Source organism: Vipera ursinii (genome assembly GCF_947247035.1).
Source record: "Vipera ursinii genome assembly, chromosome: 1".
Taxonomy (NCBI): Eukaryota; Metazoa; Chordata; class Lepidosauria; order Squamata; family Viperidae; genus Vipera; species Vipera ursinii.
The window spans coordinates 128,594,900-128,621,704 of NC_139512.1; the positions used below are offsets into that span (position 1 = coordinate 128,594,900).

Here is a 26,805-nt window from a genome sequence, read left to right on the forward strand (position 1 = left end):
CTGCAGGAACGGCTTATGAGTCTAACATTCATCTCAAAGGGGTTAGACCACACTTTTAGGAAGACTCCTCCAGGATCATCAAAACATCTTAAGAACTTTCTTGATCTGTACCTGAACAAAAGATCCCTTTTTGTTCTTTCCAAAGCAAAAGCAGTTGCTAAAAGAGTAAGTTTGCAGGCTTGTTTTCCTCTCCCAGCCATCCTCCCATTCCACTGAGCAATGCAGCAGTTGGCTGTGAACTTTTCAAAGCACTGCATGATGATGAACCTTTCTTCATTCCAGCCTAAGTGTTACTGACATGTGGCGTGTTCACAGAAGGCCGTTCTTTAGACAGTGCTAATGACAAATGACAACTTAACGCCTTCAGGCACAAGAGAAGAAGCAAAATAATAGTCTAAAAAAAAACCCCAAACCCTGTGCAAGGTTAGAGGCTGGAATGGGGTTTCTAAACCAAGCCGCTGAATGTTTTGCAGCACATTTCATAGCAGAAGTTCATGTTTGGATGATTCAACAGTTTTATGTCTTTGGATCTGGCATATTGGGCCGAGTGACAACTCTGTCAGCATGCAAAGCAGTTGTGGGCTGTAAAATGCAGAACTGGAGCCTGAACAATAAACAAGGATGCCTACCGGAAAACAACTGATTCAGAAACAGATATTCTGCCGATTCAAACACTCCAAAATTTCATGTGAAAAAGACATACAGAAGTATAAAAGTATTGTAGTGTTACAGTGTGCAAAGCATTTCAAACCATCTTACTGAGTGGCTAAGCATTATTGCGATTAAAATATTTGCTTTTTTTAACGATGATGATGTTATCCATTCAGCTGTGTCTGACTCTTGGAGATTCTATGGGCCAGGTCTCTCCACATCTTCTGATCTTCCACTACCTCTTTGAGTTGTTCTATGCTCTGGTTGTTGGCATTGCTTCCCCCCCCCCAATACTAACATTGTCTTAGGGAACCATAAGCAGTGCCCATACTTGGAGTGAGGAAGATTGTGTTCTCAGGATTCTCAACATCTTTATGCAACTACACTTCTTGAGCAAATCACCTGAAATTTGGTATCTCCATATAATTTAGTTTCCCAGTCCACAAAGAACCATTTTCCTAGATATACTAAGATTATGAATAGTGAAGAGCAAGGATGGTAGCAACTGCTGTATTAACATGTAAGTAGCTAAACTTTTGCCCTCTAAAATCAACCTGCTTCCACAAACTGCGCTTGCAGCCTCTAGAGACTGAGAATGTTCTGAAGAAATTCTTTGTTAAAGTGACAGAAGAGAACACTGATTAAATACATAAAGAGTTATCCTATAATCTGCATGTGATTTCATCAAAATTCAAATGTGAAGGAAATCAACTGTGGTTTTTATCCTAGCCCTACTACCACTCTTTGGGGAAAACAGTTTTAGACATAACTTTTTAGAAAACAGCATGCCTTTCAAAAAGTAAATGTGATCCCTTGCCGTGAAAAGTTGCATTTTCTGACTCTAGGTAATGGCTATAAATCAACCTCAGCAACCTGAAGACTGTGGACATCAATACCCAGAATGCCCCAGTCAGCATGCTGGATGTATGTTCATTAGTCACTGAGTCCATGTTCATTGAAATAGCATGTTGGCTGAGGGATTCTAGGAGCTGAAGTCCACACATCTTCATGTTGCTGAGGCTGAAAAACACCGCTCTAAATCATTCCCCTTCGATACAGAAACTCACTCAGAATTCTCTTAATTGAAATTTATTTATTTATTTATTTATTTATTTATTTATTATTTATTTATTTATTTATTTATTTATTTATTTATTTATTTATTTATTTATTTATTTATTTATTTATTTATTTATGCTGGCCATCTCCCCTACAAGGTGACTCTTGATATGAAACTGACAACAGAGCCTTGGTGGAGCAGTGGGCTAATGCCTCCTTAAGTAACACCAGCTGCCTGCAATTAGTGCAGGTTCGCATCCCACCAGGCTCAAGGTTGACTCAGCCTTCCATCCTTCCGAGGTGGGTAAAATGAGGACCCAGATTGTTGGGGGCAATAAGCTGACTTTGTAATAATGACGCTTGGGGGGGGAAAAAGCCCTAATAAGCAGGCATATACATAGAATGAAGGCTACTGCTAAGCTTGTAAGCCGCCCTGAGTCTTCGGAGAAGGGCGGGATATAAATGGAATTAAAATAAAATAAATAAAAATAAATAAAATAAAATGTGTTTTTAATGGAAGTCAGCCATGATAGTAGTATACTAACTAATTGGATTCAGATAACTGAATCCCTAGGGGTCTATTAGAGGTGCTATGTAAGTCAGGACGGGCACTCAGGTAAGTGACACGGGTTGGGAAGTGTGCAAGAGCTACTGCACAGATCAGGGAAGACGAAGACGAAGCGGCATGGGTTGAGAATGGTGCATTGGGATGCATAAGAGGTGTTGCATGGGTTAAGGAAGGCATTCAGGGGGTCAGCAGGATCAGGAGTGCTGTATGAGCATGTGCAGGAGGTGCCACACAGACTGGGAGACAGTGAAAGTCAGGGAGGGTACATGGAAGTGTGCAAGAGGTGCATGAGTTGGGAAAGGTACATGGGGAGGTGGCATTGACCCAGGAAGGGTGTGCAGAGGTCCTTCTACTCTTTTTTTTCTCTCCCTCCTTCCTCCCTTCCTGCTGCTAGGTAGGGATGGAATCAAGGGATTGTGAGAGTGTCTGAGAAACTGTCCTGGAACACTGAAAATGAGGAACACCTGACTAGCAGCCACAACTTCCTCAAATTTCATTCCCTCAGGAGTCACGTGTTCCAGATTTTGGACTCATTCTGTAATTTTACTTATTTATCAGATTGCGAAACCTCCTAACTCCCTTACATAGTCCATTTGAGGTACTGTAGTTCAAAAATTGTTGCCCTACGATGCACCATTTCGCCCAGGTAAAAGATATAGAAGGAAAGGTTTTAGTAGTATACAGACATTCTCATTCTCTCTGAATTTATTTTTAATTTACTCACAGTAATTGCAACCAGCCCATCCAGTCCAAGCCCTGTTTAGATGTTACAGAAAGGGCTACATTCACTGAGTAAGGAAGCCCTCTTAAGCCGCAGCTTATCTTTAGATTATTCTGCAAGTACCCATGCATTTCAGCAAGGGTTATTTGAAGATATTGGCACAGCAAATATAAGACAATTGACACACACACCCCACCGCCTCTCTCTCTCTCTCACACACACACACACACAAACACACACAACACACACAGGCAGTTTGAAGATACCGGTAATTGTTTATGGAGAAAAAAATCCTTGACTTCTTAAAATAAATATAGCATTATAGGAAAAAACAACAACAAAGCATTAAAGACAACTGAGTGGGAACACAAAAGAAATAAGAAACTCACACATTGGTTGTGAATACTCCATAGATCAGATCCTGTTCAGGAAGATAAAATGTGCTTTGCAGTTCATTGTAGTAAAAAGGGATTTCTCCAGAACGAGAACAATTCAGCCGAGCCTTCATGAAAGTTGTCCATGTATCTTCCAACAAAAATCTGCCCCCAACGTCATTTTTACAAACTCTGGCCACCCGAGAATAGACTGTTTTTCCACAATCATGCTCTACAGCATTCTCACGGAAAAAGAAGTAAGTGAACAAACCAATGTCATAGGCAGCAATGAAGTTGGGCTCTGGAGAAAAATTAAACCATAAAACACAGTGAGAAATACATTAAGAAATTGAGCTTTCCATATGAAGTATGAACAAATGCTCACAAGAGACGTGAAGGAGAAAAACAGATCTTTTTCAGAACATCTCAGAAACACAAGCAAGTTATGGTCCGAGTCTTAAAAGCACATCAATAATTGATTCCTCAGCATCAAGAGATAAGTTACATGTTATAAATAAGCCATCAGTATCAAAACGTAAAGGCAGAACACATATAATCTCACTGCTGTTTTTGCTCTTTGAGGGTTTTTTTCTCATGGAGTTGAGTTGCACATTCATTTTTAAATCATTAGGTTGAGGATTTATGCGTGATGGGATACATGGATGACAGTATACTTTTTAAAAATTACAGTATGCTCGCCAAATTTTATGCTTTACCTAAGGAAAGAAAAATACTGAAAATATTTATGCACGATCAAATTATTCTGAACCAAATTATTCTGCTTATTTCAGAGGAGTTTTTTTATTTATAAGGTTTGCATCATGTATTCATTATTATCAATTCAAGGGTTTATTCAAGTATTAGCCCTAATTAAAACTCTTCAGATACCATGTCTTTCATAAATAATGGGCTCTTTCTTTCTTTCTTTCTTTCTTTCTTTCTTTCTTTCTTTCTTTCTTTCTTTCTTTCTTTCTTTCTTTCTTTCTTCCTTCCTTCCTTCCTTCCTTCCTTCCTTCCTTCCTTCCTTCCTTCCTTCCTTGGAGAAGTAATATTCAGCAGTGTGATTTTTTTTGACCTATTGTTACCCAGATTCTGAATGTCTGTACATGCTCATCTGACTTGTGGGAAGATTGGCCTAAATTTTATAAGCTCTTATAATGACAAAGTACAGAAATACTTTCAAGCAACCAAAGGGGAAAAATCAGCAAAAGGAACATTAACTCCTATAGGTTAAAATGAAGAAGTTGCCCATCCACATACAGTCACAATGTACCAAACAATAACTGTGATTCCACTACTGGGAAGAGCATTGCCTTTTCTTAGGGTTTTTGCAGTTTCCACCCATGCACCCTATATTCTCAAAACCTTGGAATTGCTCTTATATTCCTATCCCTGAAAAAATAAAACACCCGAATTTTCCACTTAGCTAGAACTGGATTTGAGCCAGTTTGGTGTAATGATGAAGGCACGAGGTTAGAAAATGGGAGGCTGCGATTTCTAGCTCTGCCTTAGGCACAAATCCAGCTAGGTGACCTTGGGCCAGTCACTCTCTCTCAGCCCTAGGAAGAAGGCAAGGGCAAATCACTTTTGAAAAACCTTGACAAAAAAACTGCAGGGATTTATCCAAGAAATTTCAGGAATCGACACTTATTTGAAGGCACACACACATGCGCACACATACACATACACACACGCATCTGAATTTATCTGAAAATACTTAAGGTTTGTCATCTGGCAATTCCGATTATGGACTCAGTTTCAATTGAAGTGAACAGATGTTAACTTTTTTTCATAAGAATGAACCACCAGCCCAAGTCTTCCTCCACAACAAAGAAACTTGAGGCTTAGTGTCAACCTTTGAGATAGATCAGGTCAAGAAACAGACTCTACAAGTTTGACTGGAAGTCTCCTTTCCAGGTAGTCCTCTACTTACAACCACAATTGAGCCCCAAATTTATGTTGTTAAGTGAGACGTTAAACTGAATTTTGCTCCATTTTATGACCTTTTGTGCCACAGCTGTTAAGTGAATCTGACTTCCCCACTGACTACGCTTGTCATAAGGTTGCAAAAGGGGATCACATGACCCCATGATCATAAATATGAGTCAGTTGCCAAGAGTCTGAATTTTGATCATGTGACCATGGGGATGCTGCAACGGTCAATAAATGTGAAAAATGGTCATAAGTTACTTTTTTTTAGTGCTGTTGAAACTTTGAACAGTCACTAATTGAACTGTTGCAAGTCAAGGATTACCTGTATTAATACAGGCCGTAGAAAGTCTGACTTGTGTTTTCCCCTCCCTTCCTCTTGTACCCTTGGAAGTTAAGATACATTAAGATGGATGTATTTTTGCTTCTGTAACCATTCTGGCATGTTTCCTCCAAAGTCACATATGTGGCTGTCTACACCTAGACCAGGGGTCGGCAACCTCGGCTCTTTTATGACTCGTGGACTTCAACTCCCAGAATTCCTGAGCCAGCTATGCTGGCTCAGGAATTCTGGGAGTTGAAGTCCACGAGTCATAAAAGAGCCGAGGTTGCCGACCCCTGACCTAGACATTCACTAGCCCACAATTATGAAGTGATAATTTAAAAGACACCTTTGTGAAATTAATTCTCAGTTATACTTCTTATCTGGGAATAGCTCATGCAGCACCTATTTCTTCCTGGACCACCATTCTCCTTGGCTTATGTGCCAGGTGAGCATCTTAAGTAGATCTGCTGGAGATCATAGCCCCAACCACACAGGCAGCTGCCTCAGGGCCAATAGAAAGGTGAAAGGGAACAGAAGCAACAAACGCAAGTAGCATTACTTGTTTGCCTGTTGGTTTGTAGTTAATGACGATGCACAGAAATCCCCTGGAGATGTGAAGAGCTATGTGACAGTGTTGTCCACTAGAGTTCAAGTACACTTTCAAAAGGAGAAAGGTTCCTACAGTGCAAGCCTCAGAGGGAGGCCCATCATACTAAGTGTTTCAATATTGCTTTTCAGTTAGCTAATTGATTAAATAAACAGCCATTAAACTGAACAGCCCCGTTAAACACAACCAGCAAGTATTTTAAGGCATTCTGCAAGATTCCTTCAGCAGGGTAGGCAACCTTGGCTCTCTTATGACTCACGGACTTCAACTCCCAGAATTTCTGGGAGTTGAAGTCCACGAGTCATAAAAGAGCCAAGGTTGCCTCCCCCTGCGCTAACCCATACACGAGTCATACCATTTCTCAAATGTGAATATACGCTAATGGCCTGCAGCCAAGTGCATCTTCATTCTAGGGCTATTTTACTCTTTTTCTTGCATTCAGCTACCTCCAATAAGCAGCAATAGCTCACTTTCATCATTAAATTTATTTGCGTTGATTCTCCCTTATCCCAGGGACCTGCCCCAATGGTGCACCAAAAGTGTTTTTAAAAAGGCAACTGGCCTTGGTTTTTTTTTCCTTGGAGATGTTTCACTTCTCATTCAAGAAGCTTCTTCAGCTCTTCAACCAAGAGATGAAGAAGCATCTTAGATGAGAAGCGAAATGTCTTCAAGAAAAAAAACAAAGTCCAGTTGCCTTTTAATAACAACAACAATAACAATAACAACAAAACAACAACAGTAATAATGATAATGATGATGGAAGGGACCTTGGAGGTCATCAAGTCCAACCCCCTGCTCAGGCAGGAAACCCTCTACCATTTCAGACAAATGGCTTTCCAGTCTCTTCTTTAAAACTTCCAGTGTTGGAGCATTCACCACTTCTGGAAGCAGGTTGTTCCACTGGTTAACTGTTCTGTCAGGAAGTTTCTCCTTAGTTCTGGGTTGCTTCTCTCTTTGGTTAGTTTCCATCCATTGCTTCTTGTCCTGCCTTCAGGTGCTTTGGAGAACAGCCTGACTCCCTTTTCTTTGTGACACTGCTATCATGTCCCCCCTTGTCCTTCTCTTCATTAAACTAGACATACCCAATTCCAGCAGCCGTTCCTTATATGTTTTAGCCTCCAGTCCCCTAATCATTTTTGTTGCTCTTCTCTGTATATTTTCTAGAGTCTCAACATCTTTTTTACATCGTGGTGACCAAAACTGGATGCAGTATTCCAAGTGTGTCCTTACCAAGGCATTGTAAAGTGATATTAATACTTCACGTGATCTTGATTCTATCCCTCTGTTAATGCAGCCTAGCACTGTGTTGGCTTTTTTGTCAGCTGCAGCACACTGCTGGGTCATATTGAAGTGATTGTCCACTAGGACTCTCACAGTTACTACTATTGAGCAGGGTACCACCTATACTATACCTGTACATCTGGTTTTTGTTATCTACAGTAAATGTAGAACCTTACTTTTTTCACCACTGAATTTCATTTTGTTAGCTAATGCCCAGTGTTCAAGTCTGTCCAGATCCTCCTGTATCTTAAGCCTATCTTCCTGAGTGTTGGCTATTCCTGCCAGCTTGGTGTCATCTGCAAATTTGAGTTCCCCATCTATCCCCTCATCCAAATTGTTGATGAAGATGTTGAAGAGCACTGGGCCTAGAACAGAGCCCTGGAGCATCCCACTACACACTTCCCTCCATGAAGATACAGGTCCATTGAGGATCACACGCTGAGTACGGCCAGTCAGCCAGGTACCAATCCATCTGGTGGTGATACTGTCTAATCCACATTTTTCTATCTTATCAAGTAGTAGGTTGTGATCTACTTTATCAAATGCCTTACTGAAGTCCAAGTAAATTATATCTACACCATTCCTCTGGTCCACTAATTTTGTCACTTGGTCAAAGAGTGCAATGAGATTTGTCTGGCATGATCTGTTTTTGACAAACCCATGTTGGCTTTTGGTAATGACTTTGTTTGCCTCTATGTGTTTGCTGATTCGTTGTTTGATTATCTTTTCCAGAATCTTCCCAGGTATTGAGGTCAGGCTGATAAGTCTGTAATTTCCTGGATCCATTTTTTTTTCTTTTTTGAAGATGGGAACTACATCAGCTCTTTTCCAGTCCTCTGGTAGTTCCCCAGTGCTCCAGGATCTTTGAAAGATATAGTTCAGTGGTTCTGAGATCACATCTGCCAGTTCCTTTAGAACCTTGGGGTGTAATCCATCTGGTCCTGGTGATTTGAATTCGTCTAGGCTGGACAGGTGCTCACTTACCATTTTCTTGCCTATCTTAATTTGTGTTTCTATTGTTTTTTTTATAGTACTGTTTTTGATACGTTGGACTGTCTTTGTGTAAAGACAAATGCAAGAAAAACGAGTTAAACAGTTCTGCTTTCTCCCTGTTGCTTGTCACCTTCTTGCCACTTTCCCCCACTAATGGACCAATCATTTCCTTAATGTTTGGGACAACCATGCCCTGGATGACTGAGAATCTCTGTAGACATTTACCATGGCACAGTTTTCCCTAATTGCCAAAAAAAAAAAATGATAGCAGGAGTGTTTTCATTATTGAATAATTTGGGCCTGCAGAATTCAACAGAAAGGTGATAGCATAGGCCTGAAGTAGGTCTTTTGGGGAATATGTAGAAGAGATCAAATAAGTAATTATTTAATATTAGAAATGATAAGATGGTTGGTTGTTTTTTCTTTCAGGAAAAACAGAATTAAACTGTTCAAATGCAAATCTCCATAACCTGGGCCAAAAAGCAACCAGAAAAGATGGAAGAAAATTACATTGACGAAAGTGGTGGGAAAGAAACCAGAAGTTTTGTTGTTTTTTTTAAAAACATCTCAGTCTTAAAAAGTACCCAGAGGACTTTGTTAGTTGAGTGAATAAGTCAGCCAAAGAGTACAGCAAACCCAGTTCCTCTCTTCCCCACTGGAATTGTTTCCAAACATTTAGAAATGTTCTTTAAAAAAAAAAGTAATTCCTAGAGTCAGATGAATTTGCCTGAGTCAGAGCTGTCATTCTGAAACTGCCATTATGAATTGTCTTTCACAATACAGCACAATCTTGAAGATTCAGTAAGGGGACCGTACTTTCACAAAATAGACACAATGGCATTCTTAACAGCCGCCTACACCTAAGGAATGGATGCTCCCTAGAGATTTTGTTAAAGTCTAACCCTGAGAGGTCCTGTAAAACTTTTTTTGCCTGAGTCAACTTTTAATGGAATAGTTAAGTAAGAATAGTTAAGAAAGTGATAAGAATTCTGAATTTGTATCTGCTAGTTGGCAAGTGTATGTGCCATAGCAATGAAAACTAGGTGCCCACTTAAAATTTTAGGGAAAAACCCCCTTTTCTTAGCTTTCTCATCCATATTTTAAATACAATGTTCCCAAATGTGAAGAGAAACGTATTATAAATTTATTAAAGGAAGAGCACAAAAAAGTTAACCAACTGTGCATACACATTAACAATGCTTGAAAAATATTGCGTATTGATATCATGCAAAATGAAAGAAACTTCTCTGATATTATATAAACTTCACGTCAAATACAAAAAGTTTCATGTTAAATTTAAGAAGTCTTCATGAAAAGAGGGCAAAAACTTTAAAAAGCCGAGACAGCATGGAAACTTTAGGATATAAACAGTATTTTAAATTAGGGATACACGACAAATGCCCATGTCATACAGAAGAGCCCACTGTGGCACTATGAAGAACAGATATCCTTATTTCTAAAGGGATGGAAAAAGGGCGTGATTGGTACTAGCTTTGTCATGTAAAATCACTGGGAAGGTGTTGCTTCCATTAAAATCTGGAGCAACTAAATTTTAGTGGAAGATTTTACTTCTATCAGATTTAGTAGCGAGAGCATACTCCAGGTCCTTTCTATCAAACTCCTGGGAAACTGTGAGCCTTCTAGACCAAACCAAACACACACACACACACACACACATAAACACACACACACACACACACACACACAAACACAAATTCCTAGAAGCTTGCATTCAGACAAACCAGCAATCAATTGACACATGTATTTACATACTATTAAAATGACAGTAAAAAAACTAAGGAAACAAAAAGACAGAATAAATCTTCTCCAACAGCTTGCACCTAGATAAGCAGGGATTAACACCAGAGAAACAACAAGTATTAATAAATTTATTTGGGCGGGGAAAAAACCGAGAGTTAAACGTAAGATTTTACAAGACACACGGGAAAGAGGAGGACTTAAGGTGCCTAATTTGAAACTATATTATGAAGTGGTGGTTTTAACAGTGATTGGCTTAACTTAACAAATAAAAGTATACTTTATCTTGAGAGATGGGACTTATTGTATGGGTGGCATGCATATTTGATTTATGATAAAAAAAGTTGACAAGGCTTTTAAATCTCATATTTTAAGAAGTGTTTTATTGCGTGTTTGGAAAAAGTATTATTATAAGTTGAATTATAAAATACCAATTTGGGGGATTCCTGGACACACAATAGAGGGTGTATCTATGGGTGTGAATTTGGATATGATTTCTTATAAGCAATTACTTAGATTGGTAGGGAATGATTGGCAATTAAGATCGGTAGCCGAGTTAAAACAAGAAAATATCGTACAGTCTTGGTTTCAGTATACCCAATTGCAAGCTAGGTAGAAGTTAGATCAGAAGGTTGGTTTGACACTGATGGATGAAAATTTGGTAAAACAGATTAAAGATCAAACTCAAGCGCATATAAAGAGAATTTATAATGCTTTAATAGAATTGGATTCGGAAATGGAATTAGTGAAAGACTGCATGGTAAAGTGGGCTCAAAATATTCAAGAACCGATCCCATTGGATGTTTGGGAGGTAATTTGGGGTAGAAAAGTAAATTTTACTCAAGCCCAAAATTTAACAGAAAATTTTATAAAATGTTTTATAGATGGCATTTGGATCCTAAAAAGCTGTCTTGTATGTATTCCAATTTACAGCCCAAATGTTGGAGATGTGGTAGTTTGGACGCTACTTATTTTCATATTTGGTGGACTTGTAGAAATATAAAAGCTTTTTGGATTAAAATTTGGTGGAACATCCAAAAGATTTTTAAGAGAAAGATAAAGTTTACCCCACAATTATTTTTATTGGGTGTTATTACAGATTGTGATACTAAAGAAATTAACTTGATGTCGAATTTGGAAGAAGGACTGCCTGCCTACTATAGAGGAATGGACGCTTAAAGTGTCAAATTTAGCAGAAATGGCTAAGATTTCTGCTTATTTGAAGGATCATTCACAAGAAAGATACATTTCGGTTTGGAGAAGATGGATAGATTATATTCAGAAAAAAATATGGGATTAAAAAGTTCCATTTAGCTTATGAGTAAATTTTAGATTGTTATAATTTAAATTCTTCTTTTTTCTTTTTTATTATTAGCTATAATAATATATAGGGGATGCGGTGGCTCAGTGGGTTAGGACGCTGAGCTTGTCGATCAGAAGGTTGGCAGTTTGGCGGGTCGAATCCCGAGTGCCACGTAACAGAGTGAGCGCCTGTTACTCGTCCCAGCTTCTGCCAACCTAGCAGTTCGAAAGCACGTAAAAATGCAAGTAGAAAAATAGGGACTACTCCGGTGGGAAGGTAACAGCGTTCCGTGCGCCTTTGGCATCTAGTCATGCCAGCCACATGACCACGGAGACGTCCTCGGACAAGCGCTGGCTCTTCGGCTTTGAAACGGAGATGAGCACCGGCCCCTAGAGTCGGAAACAACTAGCACGCATGTGCGGGGGAACCTTTACCTTTACTATAATAATATCTATATTATACGGTATTATTCTTGTATTAGTATAAATTGGATATTTTTAGATTGTTTGTAATTATGTTATAGGCGGGTTAAAGTGCATTATGTATTTGGTTATTTATATAGTTGGTTAATGTTAGATTATGATTATTATATATTTGTAACCCTGTAATCAGCTTTGGGAAGTGGGGGAGGGGGAGGGGGGTTTAGGGGTGGGTTGGGGATGGGATAATATTGCAACTTTTATAAAACTTTTCAATTAAAAAAACCCAGAGAAACAACTGAGCAGAAAAAAATATCCTAATCAAGGAACTATTAGGGAGAAAACCACATCCCCACCAACACTGGTAGGCAAGCTATTGTATTATAAACAGGGAATTAAATTCATACTTGCAAGCACTGATGATGTTATATAGTTCCGTAATGAAATGTCTGCAAGGAAACAATTAACTACCAAAGACTCCACATAATGGGAAAAGCTAGCTTTCTTGAGCAGTCAATAATGCTAAGAAAGGTTGAATGGAGGACAAAAGGACAACTATTAACAAGATGAAAAGATCTGGTTACAGCAGCAATGGGAGAATCTTGAAGAAGTTTAAAAGGCCAAGCTAAAGGGCCAAAACAGATTATTCTATCTATGTGAGCAAAAACTAAGAGTTTTTGGTACACAACAAGTAAAATGTAGCCATTCTGCAATGCTTGAGTACAAACTGTAAAACCTCCCTTTGGGACTTCACGTAACACAAAAGTACTAAGCTGTCCAGCATAGGAGCTTCAATTAACAGATTTACTAAAGGAAAAAATAGCAAAGTGAATGCTTTGTGGCTTCAGTAGAGATGCCATAGACCATGGGTCTTCAAACTCAGCCCTTTTATGACTCATGGACTTCAACTCCCAGAATTTCTCAGCCAGGCATGCTGGCTGAGGAATTCTGGGAGTTGAAGTCCATGAGTCATAAAAGAGCTGAGTTTGAAGACCCCTGCCATAGACTTTCACAGCAAGCCCCCCCCCAAACTATTGGGTGTAACCCCTCACAGCTTCAAATATTACTATATGACCAAATTGTAATTTTTAATGTGAAGAAAAAACATTATTAAAGATATGGCTGTAAATTAATTATAGTAAATGTATAACTGAAATAAAAAGAGATCAGATTTCATGCTTCTACTAGTCTGACACACTGTTACTTGGCTTGTGGCCTCAGCATATTCCTCAAAAACTAAATGTGGTTACCTGAAAAAAAGATAATGGTGCACCTCTGTTTGAATAGGTTTACAACTGAGGAATCCTTCATTCCTACAGTATAATACAAAGTATTCAACAAGTTGGAAGCGGCCAAGCTCTTGCCTCCTCTTATCTCTGCCTGATAGTAAGGTAAACTGGGTGTTCTGACATTCTGGTGCAAGAAACATGGGTTTCATGGGTCATCACGTTTTTAAAGATACAGTTCAAGATTTATTGTAAGAAACAGTTGGATATAAGCAGAACGATAGGCATGTTTATGTGGCTGTAGTAACATAAATGGAATATCTGACAGAATCTGCCCTGGCCATCAGTTTTCAGAATAAGGAAAGATAAAGCCCTACAGGCTATTGGTCTTGTTTCTGCATTTTTATTGGTCTTACTTCTGTTCCGTTTTATCAGTGCTAGTGACACGTTCAATCTGCGAGCAAGCTCCTTTCTCTTCTATTCATCCTGGATTTTTATCAGATAAGAGAAACAATAAAGTTTTCTAAGACTGTCCAGTTGAACTAAATGCTCCTCAGTACACTAAGAGTTCTTACCGTTAAGCCATTTAGAGTTGTACTGTGCTGTTCTAAGAGGTGGGATGTTTCCAAGGCTGCGATAAATGGCTGGATCCCGTCCAGAAAAGTCAATGACTGTCGCAGCATACAGTTCTCCCTGGGATGTGATCACAGCTGTTGAGTTGTGCCGGGGGTCGTAAGGGCAGCGAGCTACCCCATTTATTTTTTCAATTACTTTGCTAAGATTTCCTACCTGTATTTTTTTTTTAAAAAAAGGAATCAGAAGATAAAACAATGAGAATAGCGACAAAAAAAAAGCAGAGCTGACCAAGCAAAACATGTGTAAAATCTCACTTTACTGTAACTCTGGAAAATGCTATATGCACTCAGGGCAAGAACTATGATAAAAGGACTTTAATGATCTGCCGTGTGTGAAACCGGGCCTACCCCATTGCTGGCAATGGGAAAAAAGTCACGATACGTCGTGACACATCACGTGACATTGTGACTTTGACACCCTTGCTGTGTAGCACACTACATCTGTGCCCTTGCAAAGAAGTTAATTATGTTTTTATTTTTAAAACATGCACATCTAGGACCTAAGGGGCATGGCAGGGAAAATAGCCCTCCAGATATACTAAACAACTTCCAGCATCATTCATTATTAGTTATTTTGGCTGGAGTAATAGGACACTATAGTTCAGTGATATCTGGAAAGTCCAAGGTTCCCCATCTCTTTTATAAGGATCCTCCGGTAAAGTATTATTGTCCTAAAAACATCTATTCCATTGCTATTCCTGGTTCTCAATTGATTAACTTTCTATGCCAGCCCCAGGGTCATGTCTTCATCTTCTCCAAATGGTTCGCTGCATTCTTCTCATCCAAGTTCTCATCTAAAAGACTATAGTTCACCCATTTCAGTTCTTCATTCACACATCGAGGCTGAAGCTCATATTTCATATGGAAGATTTTAGTTAACCCCTGAAATTCCATTAAAAGGATGCATGTTTCTCAGGCAGGGCTCTGAAGAAAGTCCTGACCCTGGAGATCCACTCAGTGATTCCAAGTATGCAAGATTGCTTCTGGGGACCCTGGGACGCACAAAGGGCCTCTGCTAAAGACAGCAGGAATAAGCCAGGTTATGTTACAAAAAGGGACCCTTTAGCTAAGACAGTCCAAAACTGAAGGGCCTTATTCACTATTGCAAAGCTCTGGGTTTACCCAGAAGCCACTGGAAGCAAGTTCCAGCAACAGAATTAGATGTTTCTTTCATGAAATCCTACATTTTGAATTTAGTTTTTTATTCACTTTAAATATTTGTCTGACATATTTTGGACCAAGAGTAGTTTTCAGCATTTTCTAGAGCACTTCGCATGCAGCTCTATACAACTATACAGGCATGATAAACTAATGAGTGCAGACGTAGTTTTTAGTAGCAAGTAGAACTGGCATACCTGCTTATACTGGGGAAAAAGGTACACCACAGGATACTGGCACCCAGGATATTCCATCTACAAACCTGAACTATTTAGAATTTTTTAATGTCAATCATTGCAACTAGTCCTCTTTATATTGTAATGTATGCTGCCCTTTGTTATTATTTTTTCTTTGTTCTCTCTTACAGTTGCACCTATTAAATTCAATTAATGTAACACTAACATTGTATCTCATCTCTGATGTGACTTATAAGAAACAGGACATCCTTTATCATACTTCCATTCTTATTCTCTGGCACATCCTGAAAAGGGAAGGGTACAATTTACCTGTCTGCTGGAACACAGTGGTGAAAAAGCATTTGTGCCACAAGTGAAAACCTTCTTGCCATAAACAATGAGAACACGAACATAGTTTTGGCACTCCTCCTAAAGCAAAGACAAGAAAAGACACTTTACAGAAAGATGGCCAATTTAACTGACACTTGTTGAGGTTTCGTTCCAAGCAATGGTTGTAACTGATCTGCATCTGCTGCTGATCTGGGAATGAAATATTCTGAAGAACAGTGTAATTACTTGTATAATTTAGTAGTTTCTACAGGCTCTGAAAAAAAGCTTGCTTTATTCAGAATGCCATGTCCAGAATATATCCAACTGCTTTTGGTTTGGAGGACTTACTTCCAGCAACTACTTCTGCACCACTGAGGAGCATGCTTTGGGTAGAAATAGAATATTCCAGAGTTCTCTGGCATGCTGTTGCTGCATTCAAGAATTCTGCATATCCTCCATTTCACACTCACACTCTGTTGTAAATATCATGCTACAATAACACAGATGAGAATGTGTCTAAGATTATACCAGCTGTCTTTCACTGAATAAGCATAACTGGAGAGATACAACAATAAATTATAGAGCATAACGTTTAGAAATATATGTGCCATGTTATCTTTATTTGTAAATTATATTAATATTAATGATATCAAACAAGTGAGTGATCAGAGAACACTAAATTCAAGACGGATATATTCAGAATTTCTGTATTGGACTTTCCCAACTTTAGAAAAGTAATTTAGAAAACATCAAGTTCACTGATTTTTGAGTGTTTTCCTTTCATAAAAAATGAACTTTAAGCCTATTAATCTCCCTCCTCCATTACTTTAAATCTAGTAATCCCAAACATTTTTAGAACACACAAGTGTGAAATGACTAGATGTTAAATACCATTCAAATCTTCCCCCACCCCATTTATCTAGATTATTTTTTTTAAAGATACATAATATGTAGCATAAAGCACACACAATAAATACAATTTGGTAGATTCAGATTGCCTTCTTTACTAAGGGTTGCAATCACTCGAAGAGAAAGCATTGGCAAGAAACACTGAGTAATTCAGACTGCAATGTATATAAAGCTAAAGTTAAATATAAAACAAATATTTGCTGTAGCATTTGTTACATATTCAGTATGGAGCAAGCCAGGAAAATTTATTTTCATAAAACTAAGAATCCACTTACAGCGTATTCCGTAAAACTGGACTATTGGAAAAGCCATTGGCAAAACTCAAAGCCCCTCCATGGGGGAGAGGGACGGTGAAGAAGTGTGAAATATAAATAAAATAAATAAACATAAATCTGAGACACTGCATGATCCAATCACCGGGGAGGAAAATCACCATATTCCATTCAGCATGATCAGTCTCTTTGTTCAATAGAATAGTCTACTTTACAGGAATTTAATAAATCTCCAAATATAGGAACTGCAACACTGGTTAAACTGCACAATCAAAAGCACTCCAATTACTATGTACAGAGACTTCCTATCCAACCCATAAATTATAGCAGCTTTTATATAAATTTTGTTCTCTACCATTTTAGAGAAATTAGCTGGTTGATTAAAACTATGCCTTACTGTTTTTCTCTCTAGGCTATCCTATAAAGAAATGTCAACAACTTTGATTGCAGCCATACTTTATGGGTCAGAGGTTTTGTTTTTGTCTTGTTTAAATACCTCTACCTTGAAATAACTGCGGTCTCTGATTTCTATTTGTGCAGCTTCTGGGGAAAGGGGTTAAGTTTCATATTTATATTCAGGAAACACAACTTGTTCAAATTATCTTATGTTCAATTTATTTCTCTTTATCTGGAGACTGTAAATGGACACCAAAAAGAGATTGCCGCTAAAGAACCAGCTATTCCAAAAGGTCAAAAACATTGTTTCCAGTTTCCCACTACAAAAGCTTGCATGATGTGAAACAATTCTTGAAAAAACATTATTTAGGGTTTTGTTAATACACAGTCACTCCAAACCATCCTTCAGCAGGCAAAGAAAGATCTTTCACAATTACAGGTATCACAACAACTTCCTTTCATTCAGGAAGTGGAAATGATTTCACTGAAACATTAAGGGCTACAGTAAGAGCTACGTGTGTGGCCCACGAAGTGTCAGATGTCCTTGTTGTTTGGGGATATATTTCATAAAGGAAACTAAGACACTCATTTCAGCGGATAGCAGAATGTGAATTTTCAGGGTTGGCCTGGAGAGCACATAGAATGAGCGTGTCAAGATCACAGTGTTTCCTTGGAGAGGTTCACATGGTTTACTTTTCATTTCCATTATGTCTTGATCAGATATACAGGGATCAGATCTGAAATTTCTCTCAGCCTGGAAGCAAAGCTTCAATACATTATCTTTCAGAAAAAGATAAGCTGTGGTTTATTATATACAGAACTAGCAACTGAAGTCATGTCAAACAAAAGTATGTATGCTTGGAGCTGAGTTAATTCTCCTCCATCCACACTGCAAGTGGAATAACTCATCAGAATCAGGAACGTTTCTGTCACGTCTTTTCTTCTCTCTGATATCATCATACGCTCCCTGCAAACTGTCTTTTACACAGGCAGAAAATAAAAATGCAACTCTATTAATAATCAACAATAACCAATTTTTACTGTCCTCGTGTTCTGCATGTTTGTCCTGTTTAAATAGCAACGATTGGTGTATAAAATAAAAGGGCTGATGCTCTATAATATTCTAGAACACTCACTTCTATGAAAACAGATTTAGCCTGGCTTGAATTTGGACTATCCATAAACAGTTCAAATCTATGACTCAGAATGTACACCGTATATACTGTAATATCAGGATCTGGCTGGTACTTGATTTAAATGTTTATCTAGCTGAGTATAACCCAACAATACCCATTTAACTTATATACCCAATGTTACTTATGAATCACGATTTGCTGGATAGCCATCAAGATTGTTTTGCCACTTGTATCTTCTTAAAGGAAAGAGATTTGCAACAAATATTTAGGTTGCATTGGCATGGAGATACAGATTTTATGAAAACAACAGTTCTTCAAATATAAAGAATAAAATGGACAGAGATAAAACCAGAAATTTATTTTAAAAATCAAACCAAAGTCATGGTCAATTTTCAAAATTAAAAATCTGATATATTTGGCCTAGACAGTTCACACAAATATATATCTCCCCACAAATATATCTATATCTATATCTATCTATATCTATATATATCTATATCTATATATATCTATATCTATATCTATATCTATATATATATACATACATACATACATATACATATATATATATATATATACATATATGTTTTCTGAGGTTTTCGCGGGTGTTCGTATGTGGATCTTTGGTTATTCGGGTTTTTCCCCGCGTAGAACTAAAGGTGTAGGGGCGACGTTTCGACGGAATCCCATCCGTCATCATCAGGCTGGTGGCTTCTGCTTCCTTCTTCTGGGAGAAGCATGTGGCTGTTTGTTCCTCTTTTTTAAACTGCCAGAGGGGGTGTGTTCTGTGGGTGGAGGAGTGCTCTGATTGGGTGGGGGAGTAAGTGTGTTCTGATTGGGTGGGAGTGTGTTTTGAATGGTGGGCATATATATATAATATATATATATATAATATTATATTATATATATCTCCCACAAATATATATTATATTTTTCAAGCCCATGTATAATTTCATGCATCTGATGAAATTAACTCAAGAGTATTAGAGCATTAGAGCCATGGTGGCGCAGTGGTTTGAATGCAGTATTGCAGGCTAATTCTGTTGACTGACAATTGTTAGCAGTTGCCATTCAATTCTCACCAGCTCAAGGTTGACTCAGTGTTCCATCCTTCCAAGATTGCTAAAATGAGGACCCAGATTGTTGGGGGTAATATGCTGACTCTGTAAACCGCTTAGAGAGGGCTGTAAAGCACTATGAAGCAGTATATAAATCTAAGTGCTATTGCTATATGTATTAATAAGTTGGCTGGTCTTTGGACTGCCATAAAAATTTGTCATTTTTTTCTTCTGCCGAGTCACACTAATTTTAAATTTTCTTCTGGAAACAAGACATTTTGTAAATTATCAGCACTCAATTTATTGAAGAACCCCACTGTAAATCGGACCTCAATAAAACATAATTAAGAATTGCAAGACACTTCCTCACCATTGCCTATTTACCTAATTACAAGAAAACTAACAAGACACTTAGAAAACTGTCTTATGCCCTTTGGACCTCTGAACCATGTAGTTCAGTACTGTCTGATGGCTCATCAGGACTTTAGAAAGATGTATTAAGAAGCAGATAATGGAGATTTAGTTTTTTACTTTGTTCCCTCCAAAAGAAAGTATAACAAACTGCTGTTCTCATCTTTGTTCATTCTAGAGACAGTCAATTAGAGAGCACTGTCTTTTAAGAATGAACCACCTCATATCACTCTAACATCCTAATAAATATCAACTAATTCCTAGGAGCAGAATGATGTTATTGAGCTAGGGGCTTGGATTCAGTTTTCACTTCCAGTAGATTCTGGTCAGTGTAAGGGTGGCTAAATAAGGATCCTATCTTTGGGTCCAATGCTATATTTTCTGTTCTATAGGTTTCCTTTGTGGCATTCAAGAATTCAACAAAGTATAGATGCCTAATTAGTAGGACACTGGTTGAGGAAGAAATAAGAATGTCATTGCCACTCTGGTTGACAGTCCATAGACAAATGACACTTATTACTTCAGTTTTAGACCAGATTTATTACGTTTTCATAGCTCACCCAAGCAAACTTCTTATCTTTCTAGGACATGGCACTGCTGCCGTGATTGCTGCAACTGTATATAAGGGTGACAAACTAAAATGGTGATTATGTTTCTTGAGAAAAGAGATAGTCATGAGTTCCATGCTGGAGTTGCAGGATTTTGGATGATGACACTTCCAGTGGGATTTTGGGGCTGGCAGTTTCAGATTAGATACCATTCAGGGTTTTCTAGCAACATCTCTGAAAGAAGCAGAAGTAGCAGTGGTATGCATAGAGAGTTGTATGTCAAAACAGGAAAGATGGTAGTTGCAGCATTGTGAGTGACACGCTGTTCCTTTGTATCTACATGCAATGCCAAGGTTGGGCTTGAATTGCAGTACAACGAACACCATCTTATGATCAATGTATATTACCAAGCCTAATCTCCAGAATTAGTTAGAAATCTAGCTGTGTCTAAGAACTGAGGAAATAGACTATGTTCCACTGTCTTTTCAAAGGAAATTCATTCAGGAATAAAGAGACAATTTTAATATATTTGCTGCTGTATTTTCTTTTTGGGTATCTTGCAGGCTGGAAAGCACTGTTATTAACATGTTCTCAGATATTTATGTTTATTTCTTCAGATAAACAATTTTATTAATCAGTTTTGTGCAACTTGCAGAAGATACAGAAGAATTCATCACTTTTTCTTCTTCTTCTAGTTTCTTTATGCTTTATTGCTAAAGCTTACATGCAGGTGGGTTTTTTTTAGGAAGACAGAGAATATGGGCTGTATTCCATCTTGATAAAATAAGGATCGAAATGAAAACTAAGGAGATAAGAATTGACTTATTTTGACTTGCTAAGACAGAGGAAATTTTGTTTTGTCATTCTTGCTGTTGTCCCAACTCTGCCTTGAAAGAGTTCAATCTTAGCCACTGAGCTTTTTTGAGTGGTAAAGTGGTTTTGAATTTGGGGTGCAAGTTGCTGAAAATTTTCCCCTTCATGTTAACTTATAAACCAGGCATCTGATTTTTATTGAGGAAAGATCCAAGAGGCTTGGAGCAGAAGCACTGGTATAATATGTCCAGCAGAGGATCCATTCATGTGCCAACTAGGGGAAGATGCTATGCCATGCAACTTCAAATGGCTCATTTCATGGAAACAAAGACACAGGTCACAGATTTTATTCAAATCAAGGAACTGTATTCGGTGAACCTTGTAACTTTTCTGAACCAGAATTGAAACACTAGACAAGGAATTGGTTGGATGGCCACCATGGTGATTTAAATCCAAAAGCATGCTTCCCTGAAATTAGGGTACAACCAAACTAACTCTTAATCAGAAATATGAATTAAACCCTACAAGTAGATTTTGCTAGCACCTATATATCCCACAGAAATCCATTGTTCTTAGTCTGCTCCAAAAAATTGGAGATTAACTTTAATGTACATGAAAACATTCCTAAAAAACTATAAACCAGAATCTGAAAATGTACCACTAGAAAGTAACACATATTTTACCTTTTTGTTACAATATTCTCCTTTTAACCATCTTGCACCATACTTTTTCAGGTGAAAATGCCCCATAAACAATTACATGAAATCATTAATGTTAACAATGGGAGTCTTCATACATATGGAGAAGTAGATAGGAGACTTACCTCAGTTTTTCCTTTACTTTGACACGATCTCCTGGTGTCTTCATCTGAGCCCCATTCTGTTGCCTAGGGAACCAAAACAGCACCATGAACTTTGGGGTCAAGTCTCCTTTGGAGTCATTTAAAAGGGAGCCATGCAGGGCAGTTTGCAGCAGATCCTGTGATCTTGCTTTGTTATGTTCTCTTGTGAAGTACAAAGGAAAGGCAGCAGATGAGAGACCAACCCTCTAGGGACCAAGGTAGCAAATGTAGGAATACAGGAAAAATAATTACTACATTTTCATATAAATGTAATACCATACAGGTAATCATCGGTTAAGGACAGTAATTGGGACTGGAACTTCCATTGCTAAGCAATGTGTTCACAACGTGCAATGTTATGTGCCCACATTGCTTAGTGACTGCAATCTGGCAGTCCCCATTGCTAGCTCAAGGGTCATTAAGTGAGGACTTTCTCACAGCTTGGTGCTGCCTTCCAACAACTGAAGTCAGAAGTGGCAGAAAGTTGCAAGTCTCAGATGGGTCACAAACAGGCAGGTAAGCAGCTTCTGCCAGGTGGGAAAGAGGGGCTGCACAAAGGGCTGGCTTGGGGGGCTGTGATTCTGGGTGGGGAGGGTGTGAAAATGTGCTCAAGGAATTGGTGCACCATAAGGTGAGGACAATGGAGTTTGAGGTGGCTGCTGCAGAGTGTACAATTGGGTGCAATTGAAACCATGGTAGTTGGCAGTCACAGAAATTATGCAAGTAGAACTGATTAACATTCTCCAAGTCAGTTTTTCCTAAACAGAGAGCATTTATAGACTAATTTTGGTCTATGTTTGTATCCTCAGTGGGGCAGGTAATTTTTTATGGTGTGCATGTGTTTAAGATAAATAATTTAGGAAGAGTTAGGGTACTCTCACTCAAACCCAGATTAACAAGTGGTCCCAGTGACTGCCATTTATTTTTATTTGAATAAATGAGAATTGTAATCATAACAACTGACTGATGTATACACATTGCCTAATACAGATTGTATGTCACAGACAGAACCTGATAAAACAAACCCAATCGTTACAATCACTATATTCCTCAATTACTTGGGGATATCTCTACCCATCTCCTGAATGTTGCAACTTGCAGCACAGATTAGATTTTTCTTTTCAATACATTCACTTTGGTCCCAATTTTACTAGACTGACTTAAAAAAAAAGCTTATGGCTGCATTCATTTCAACATTTTCAAGCAGCTCAGGAGAGTAAATCAGGAGCTCTTTTCATTTTGACCTAAAAACCCCATATAAGATATTCCAAGCTAACAAGAAATGACAGATCAAAGTCACTCAATTAAATTTAAATTATTTTTAAGTGATGTTAGTTTCCCCAGACTTGTACCCATGACTTGTTAGGCTAAAGCAATTTTTTGACCCATCCAACACAATACTATAACCTCTGGATATTTTTATGGCAAAAATAATTATTACTTTCAACAAAAGTTTTTAGAAATTATGGAGTAGGAAAATAATTAGCTGAGTAATCAAGAAATTGTCTCATAATTAAAATGCATGACTGCATATAATAATCTCAAAGGAAGATCAGAAAAAAATTAAAAGGAAAAAAGTGCTGATTGAAAACATATAAATATTCCAAAATTGTATCTGTGCATGGTTGTGTGTGTATATTTTCCCCACCCCACCAAAAGCCAATTTGGCATCTTTGGGACTGTCATTCTCTCTTAGCCTTAGGAAGAAAGCAATGGCAAACCATTTCTAACAATGTGGCCAAGAAAACTGCATGGCTTGTCTAGGCCAAGGGTGTCAAACTGCTGGCCCACGGGCCGGTTGCTTAATGTGGAGGCTGCGCCCACCCCAGCTCCATGCAAAAAAAGGCACGATACGTCACGACATGTCACGTGACGCAGTGAGTTTGACACCCATGGTCTACTCTAGACAGTTGTCAGAAGTCAATGGTAACTTGCAACATTTATTCCAAATTATGAACTTTCTTTGCATATATTTCTCTCCATTTATTATTTGCCACATGCAGAGGTACATTGAAAACTGCTCACTGCTCACACAGCAGCAATACTTATTATTGAAATAGACTGAAATACCCTACTTGGTACACAGTTGATTGAACTTTCTACCAGTGCTTTAAATATCATTGTCAACCAAAAGAAATTCTGAAAACTCATCTCCTAAAAGAGCCATAAGATAAAATCTGCAATTATGAGAAATTCTGAATAAGGCAGATAGATGGCCAACAGTCTGGATTCACCTTTATAAGATCTGAAAGTAGAACCATAAATAATAACAATCATTCTTTCAGTGACTATTCAAAGTTGCAACAACACCAAATGGGGAAACTTGTGGCTGATTCTCAGAGTTATGGCTGTCCCAGCACCCTCAGTCATGTGATCACCACAATGAACCATGGTGGCGCAGTGGTTAGGATACAGTACTGCAGGCTATTTCTGCTGACTGCCAGCTGCCTGCAGTTCAGCAATTCGATTCTCACCGGCTCAAGATTGACTCCGCTTTCCATCCTTCCAAGGTCGGTAAAATGAGGACCCAGATTGTTAGGGGCAATATGCTGTCTCTGTAAACTGCTCAGAGAGGGCTGTAAAGCACTGTGAAGCAGTATGTAAGTCTAAGTACTGTTGCTATTTGTGAAATTTACTGCTGGCTTCTGACAAGCAAAGTCATTGGGGAAGCCAGCAGGAGATTGCAAATGGCGGCAATATGACTACACACTTAACAGCTGTGTGGGATTTACCTAATGACTCCAACTGGAATTGATGGAACAACTGTCATAACTCGGCAGTCATGTGACATCACCTTTACAACTACATCACTTACTGTCAGAGTACTTAACCCCAATTACTGCTGTCAACCAACTATCTGTAATATTAAGAGTGTCACTTATTAATGAGATTTTTAAAATGTAAAAATTTGTCCCAGTCTTATAAAATCAGAATTAATTCTGTCATCCACGTTAGAAGAACTGAAATAAGCTTAAGAGCATCAACTGCAACGCTCTGCTCTACATTCACCATAGGGATTCTGCTCTACAGTCACCATAGGGATTCAGATGCCACTAATGAAACTTCATAATGAGTGTTTAGAGCTTTATGAGCAACACATTAATGAGTACAACCGTTATATAGGCCTAGTGAGAGGAATTTCCCCAGTCATTCTGATCCTAGGAAAAGACACCAACAGTGAGCATGAACATCTCAAGGATAGGTTCAAGATAACAAACCAAGTGTTTAGATTAAATCATTCCATGGAACATCTTCAACTGTTAATTAATTATTTAAAAACAGCGTAAATCCCTCCCAAGGGACAAATAGAAAGAAAGAGTGGCAAAGGCTGATTAAGTTAGTTACAGAAAGAAACTCCCTCCTCTTCTGGAAAATCATTGCTCCAATTTTTTAAGGAAATCTTGAACAAATCCTGTTTATCCCAGGACAAGTTTGGCAAAATTTGGCTGCCAAATTCAGGCAATCACTCATAATGAACTTGTTCCTGACACTCTTCTGGCCATCAGTTTCTTCTGAAGTGGTCAAATGGATTGAAATCTTAAAGAACACAAAGGCTCCAAGCTTTGTGTCTCCTACTTAAATTACTTAAAACCAACTGGGTACAGTGGACACACTTTCCTGCATACTTTTTTTTTTTACTAATATTGACAAGACAGAGCAAATGCCCAAGGACTGGGGTATTGTCGCAATAATCCCAATATACAAAAAAAGGGCACAAAGAAGACCCAACTAACTACAGATGTGTCAATGAACTGAATGTTGTTAGTAAATTAAATTTTCCCTCTATGTGATCTTTCTAACTCTAAGGCTGCATTTAATTCCATTTCATGAATACTTCTGTGGGAAAGGATTTATTTCTCTCTCTCTCTTCCTTTTCTTAATCCAAAAGTTGCATTTGGACACCATTCTTAAAGTGAGATGTGGTCCTCATAGGCCACTCTAGTCTAGACCCATACACATAGAAAAAGGACGACAGCAGGTTGTAACCTTACTTCAGACCAGTTTTATTTTTATACTAGCTCAACGTCCGACTGATCTTGATATTCATGTCCCTAAAATGCTATGACGTGGAATTCCTCTCCTCTTTGCAGATGATACAGCAGGTGTCTCGCACATTCCCAATGGACTTAAAAGGGATATGGCAATGGTGGTGAACCTATGGCAAGCGTGCCAGAGGCAGCACTCAGATCCCTCTCTGTGAGCATGTGCACCTTCACCCCAGCAGAGTTCACCAGAATAACGAGCATTTGGAAGCAACAGGGCAGGAAGTGACCAAGCAAGCAGCATTGGCCCATTGGAAAAGCCCCGGAGATGATGAGGGACTGGCCCCTGCCACCCTGGCCCCAGCCCTGCCCACCCAGCGGCCCCCAAGGCAGTAAGTACATGGGAGCCAACAGCATCCAGCAGCAGGGGTTGCACAGTCTGTTGTGAATACCAGGCCAGGGAAGCATGTGCTGTGGATCGCCGGACACGCCCATCTCTTTTTGGTTGGAGAGCTGGTCGCCAATGCTCATCTCCTCAGCTCCTTGAGGCTCTTGCCCTCCTTGGCCCGTGGGTGCAGCGCATTCCCCTTGCACACCTCAGTACCTACCGCAGCCATCATCCACACGTGCAGGTCCATTAGGCTGCCACCCAGAGCTGCAGGCCTGCCCAACACAAAGGAGGTGAAGTAGAGGTGGTAGAGCACACCCAGAGCCAGCAGGTAAAAGGCCACCCCGAGTGGGAAAAGCCAGATCCCCATCAGTGTCATGGCCACCCAGGCCCAGAAGAGATGGGGGGGGGAGGCACACAATCCTAGCTGGGACTGGGCGGGCCATGGTGCTGATGGGGATCTGGCTATCCTCGCTCAGGGTGGCCTTTGGCTTGCTGGGCGTGGGCATACTCTACCACCTCTACTCGAGCTTGCTA

General features: G+C 38.9%; 1 protein-coding gene across 1 annotated transcript in view; it reads right to left on the bottom strand.

The window, feature by feature from the left end:
- Nucleotides 1–26,805, bottom strand: part of SEMA5B (semaphorin 5B) — a 207,882-nt gene that overhangs the window by 108,273 nt on the left and 72,804 nt on the right. The window contains exons 4-7 of the mRNA XM_083349852.1: nucleotides 21,880–21,942; nucleotides 15,514–15,612; nucleotides 13,790–14,003; nucleotides 3,389–3,674 (exon numbers count right to left, since the gene is read on the bottom strand). Coding sequence (XP_083205978.1) covers nucleotides 3,389–3,674; nucleotides 13,790–14,003; nucleotides 15,514–15,612; nucleotides 21,880–21,942 — 662 coding nt within the window. The remainder of the gene's footprint in view (nucleotides 1–3,388; nucleotides 3,675–13,789; nucleotides 14,004–15,513; nucleotides 15,613–21,879; nucleotides 21,943–26,805) is intronic.